Raw genomic sequence first — 3,902 nt, 5'->3', positions numbered from 1 at the left:
AGACACAACCAGGAAGACAATCTTTTCGCTCCATCACTGTGCTGATGAACCAGAAAAGCAAACCCACAGGGCTGTTCTCAAGGCTTACCAACAAAATAACATATCAGCAGCTATCACTCAGTGAAGGATTTACAGACACTGTGAAGAGCAGGAAAAATTTTCAAATCTAGTTTCATTTACCTATCCAGGGTTAGGCTGGGAATAGCTATTCATACAATTAGAAAAGTAAAAAGGACTATTTACTATAATAATAAAATAGCTTACTTTACTATTAGCCTATCATTTACTCCATTTTAATATCTTCTTAAAACTGTTATCTTCCAGTATAATTTGAACTACATATAACCTCCCTGGACAAGACACTGGACCATTTTTGCTTCCAAGGGATTTATTTGTCCTTTGATAACCTGAGGGGGGAAAGCTGTAAACATCCATGACCAAAGAATGACAGCTCATGTTGTCAGTCTTCTTGACATGTTCTATAATGAAAGGCATCTGTGTCCACGTCTGCAAAGAATATCCACCAACACAATGCTTGCTCTTTTAGCTGCGCAGCCAGAGACAGGATACAACAATTAATTGCTGGTACTTTCAAACTTGGTGGGATTTCTTGGGGTCCACCAGGACAACTACACCCAAACAAGCGAGAGCTGAAGAACAGAAAAAAATAAAAAATAAAAAAATAAATAAATAAAAAAACCAAGGCCTTTGGTATGTTGCATTTTAGTTTACTCAGCGCTCCTTATATGCCATTTTTTTTAAACCACCGCATAGCTGAAAGGCATATCACTCGTGCACCTTTCTTACAGGATAGTGCGGGGGGGGGGGGGGAGGCGCCCCCGCCCCCAACCTCCCACCACGTCCCACCCCCGCAGCGCCCGCCCCCTGCTCACAGATGCCGAGGACCATCTGCGCTACGGAGCCTGGTTGCACTGGGAATCCCCGCTTCAAGGGCCTCCGGCCCAGCAGGTAGACGTAGACACCAGCCCCGAAAAGCGCAGACCCAGAAAGCCAGCGACAGCTCTGGCAGTTTTGAGAAGAGGAATCCTGTGCGACGGAAGCTGGCGCGGCGGGTTTCGCAGGTGGGATCGCGGGGGGAGGCCTGGCATACTCGACGTGTTGGGACACAGACGACCCCATGTCCGAAGAGTGCACCGCCGCCAAGCCTTTGCTTTCATCTGACGTAAAATGCTGCCGGAAAGCAGCATGCTGGCGTAGCACCTCAGTGCTTCTGGGAAATGTAGTTGCGCCACGCAAGGATGCGGGCGGAACAGGGCGGAGCTGCCGCTTCCCCAGAAGGTTTTGGAGATCGAAACTTGGAAGTTTAAAAGTGCAGGCAGCATCACCCTGGTGTTTTAGGAACTCTGTTTTAGACCACTTTCTGAAAATCCAGATTTCAGTCTCTAAGAAGTAGAAATATAGATCTGTAAGTTTCCTGACTAACACAAACTAAGGTCCAGACATGAGGTATAAGAATCAAAGACTACATTTAATATGTTCTTATCCAAAGGCTTACATATAGCAATTCTGTGCATTCTGCCGTTTCTTTTTCTCTCTTGTTTTTCTTTTTTCTTTCTCTCTCTTGTTTTTATTTTATCTTTTATTTCTTTTTTCTTTCTCTCTTGTTTTTCTTTTTTCTTTTCTTTTTTTCTTTTCTCTCTTTTTTCTTTTTTTCATTTTTCGATACAGGGTTTCTCTGTGTAGCTCTGGCGGTCCTGGAACTAGCTCTTATAGACCAGCTCACAGAGATCCGCCTGCCCCTGCCTCTAGAGAGCTGGGATTAAAGGCGTGTGCCACCACTGCCTGGTCTACATGCTGGTTTTCTCTAGAACAAAACTGCTAAGTGTCACAGCAGTGGTTATGAACCACTCTTTTTAGATCAGTAGAGGCTCAAAGTTTCCAAAGTGTACATACTGTGAAAGAAATATACAGATATCATCAAGATGTTAAAAATGTGGTGTGGCTCCAAAACTACAAAGAAACCCTCAAATGTTTGAATTCCCTGGATACATTCAATCTCTCCGTGTTTATTAAAGATGTGCTGTCAGTTCTGTAATATTCATGATTTTGGTTTTGTTCAAGAGAAAATTCGGTAGAAATTCAAGTTATTTACACCAGGAGAAAGATTGTTTCTATAGTTTTGCATTTTTATCATCCATGCAGAATGAATTTTAAAGGGTTGAGGAGTTGGCTCTGTGGATAAAGTGTTTGTTGGGCAGGGAGGAAATATAAGTTCAGACACCCAGAGCCCACAGAATGTTGGGTGGGCATGACAGCAGATCTGTAAAACTACCAATTATAAGATATTACCTAGCTAAATTAGCCCCGACTTTGAGCTCTGTATTCAGTTGATAGTCCTTGCCTTAAGATATAACATGAAAACCAATACATGCACATCACACATATGCAAAACAAATGATTGTATCATTCTGACTCTATCTTTGCAAATCAATAGTTATCACCCATTCCTGTCCCAGCTCCCTTTTCTTTTCTCTGCTTACAATAGGCTTTCTATCTTTTGTCCTAGTTCTCAGGGGGATATTTGTACAAAATAAAGTCTTAAGTAGCAATTTCCTCTGAACTGACACTTTCTAACCTGAATGGAGGATTCTAAGGACTCAGGAAATAAGCCAAATATACAAGGCTCAGGAAACAACATTAACAAGGCCAGCCTAAGGTAACATATGCAATAAAAATTGACTGGGGGTGGAGAATCTGACCAACAGAGTTGACTTACAAATTGAGCAATGAGCTCCAGAGGCACAGCTTTCGTAAATAATTCTCACACTGGGAGAGCCCTGTAGCAATACAGCTCCCCTTGAGTCACCCATGCTTCTGGAGGCAACTCAGTAAATTTATTGTTCACTAAGCTCAGTTTGGCGTCATTTCAGCAGTAGTGGTGTGTTCATCAGTGTCTTGTCTAGGATGAACACTTGTTTGTTCTTATCTCCCAGGAAAAGTCAGAGGAGAACAATGCATTTTAGAGTTTGGTGGTTTCTTTTAGAGGAAATGGGTAAAAACACAGTAACAGGTTTAAAAAGATTATTCATTCTGATTAGCATTTAAATGTATGTGTTGATAATGAATTACTATTTAAAACTTTCTAAAATGAAATTTGATGTTTAGGGAGACTGAAAATAGGAAAAAAAATAAGGATGAGATATATTTCTGCCAATGCAAAATGCTAGATCAGACCAAATTAAAAAACAGATAAATGCAGATTTATTGGGCATAACTCCTTGGTGGATTCACAGGTCCCAAAGAACAAGGCTAGAGAAGTCACACACCTAAACTAAGGCAGAAAACTTTTATCAACCATAAGCTAGGGGTATTGACATGTCAGCCAGAAGCTAAGTCCCTTGGTATGTACATTTGTGCCATTCCCTTTTTCAGAGTTTTCTCAGTGTGGGTGGGGTTGGGGGGAAGAAGGGTAGATGGGGTTTCCCAGTTTATGCAAGAGGAAGCAGGGGTTCCAACTATACAGTATGAATCAATAGATCACGAAATTGTGAGAAAACTGGACTGAGTTGCTGTTTAAGAGTCCATTATAATGTGCATATATGCATATTTTCTGTAGATATTTAAATATATATTTGTTCATATGTCTCCATGTATTTTATCATAGAAAACAAATATTCAGAAAGTCTTGGTTCTATACATTTGTGCTGCATATCTATGTGCTAGCCATGAAGCACAGAGACTATTTCTAATGTTCACTGGACCTCAGATTTCCTCATGTGTAAAAATGAGTTTGGGGGTAGGTGCTAACTTTCCAGACTTAAAAACCTATGATTGAGAATCTCTTATCTATTAACATTCCTCTACATAACTTACCAGATGATTCAATGGTATTTCAGTATAAATTTGTGATTTTTTTCAGTGTCTTTTTATCATGTGTGTAA

At 40.6% G+C, this 3,902-nt stretch overlaps 1 protein-coding gene across 1 annotated transcript; it reads right to left on the bottom strand.

Annotated features, from left to right (window-relative positions):
* Positions 1–370: 370 nt before the first annotated feature.
* Dmac1 (distal membrane arm assembly component 1) lies at positions 371–1,189 on the bottom strand. The gene is made up of 2 exons (XM_038334044.2): positions 894–1,189; positions 371–650 (listed from the first exon to the last, which is right to left on the bottom strand). The coding sequence occupies exons 1-2, from the start codon at positions 1,138–1,140 to the stop codon at positions 592–594; spliced, it is 306 nt and encodes a 101-aa protein (XP_038189972.1). The 5' UTR covers positions 1,141–1,189; the 3' UTR covers positions 371–591.
* Positions 1,190–3,902: the final 2,713 nt, after the last annotated feature.

The sequence above is a fragment of the Arvicola amphibius genome, chromosome 6 (assembly GCF_903992535.2).
Source record: "Arvicola amphibius chromosome 6, mArvAmp1.2, whole genome shotgun sequence".
Taxonomy (NCBI): Eukaryota; Metazoa; Chordata; class Mammalia; order Rodentia; family Cricetidae; genus Arvicola; species Arvicola amphibius.
This window is presented reverse-complemented; position numbering and strand designations above follow the sequence as displayed.

Coding starts and splice junctions, on each gene's coding strand:
- Dmac1 (XM_038334044.2), bottom strand. CDS start 1,140: ATGGGGTCGTCTGTGTCCCAACACGTCGAGTATGCCAGGCCTCCCCCC. Junction 651..893: donor GCAGATGGTCCTCGGCATCT/GTGAGCAGGGGG, acceptor TCTGTTCTTCAG/CTCTCGCTTGTTTGGGTGTA.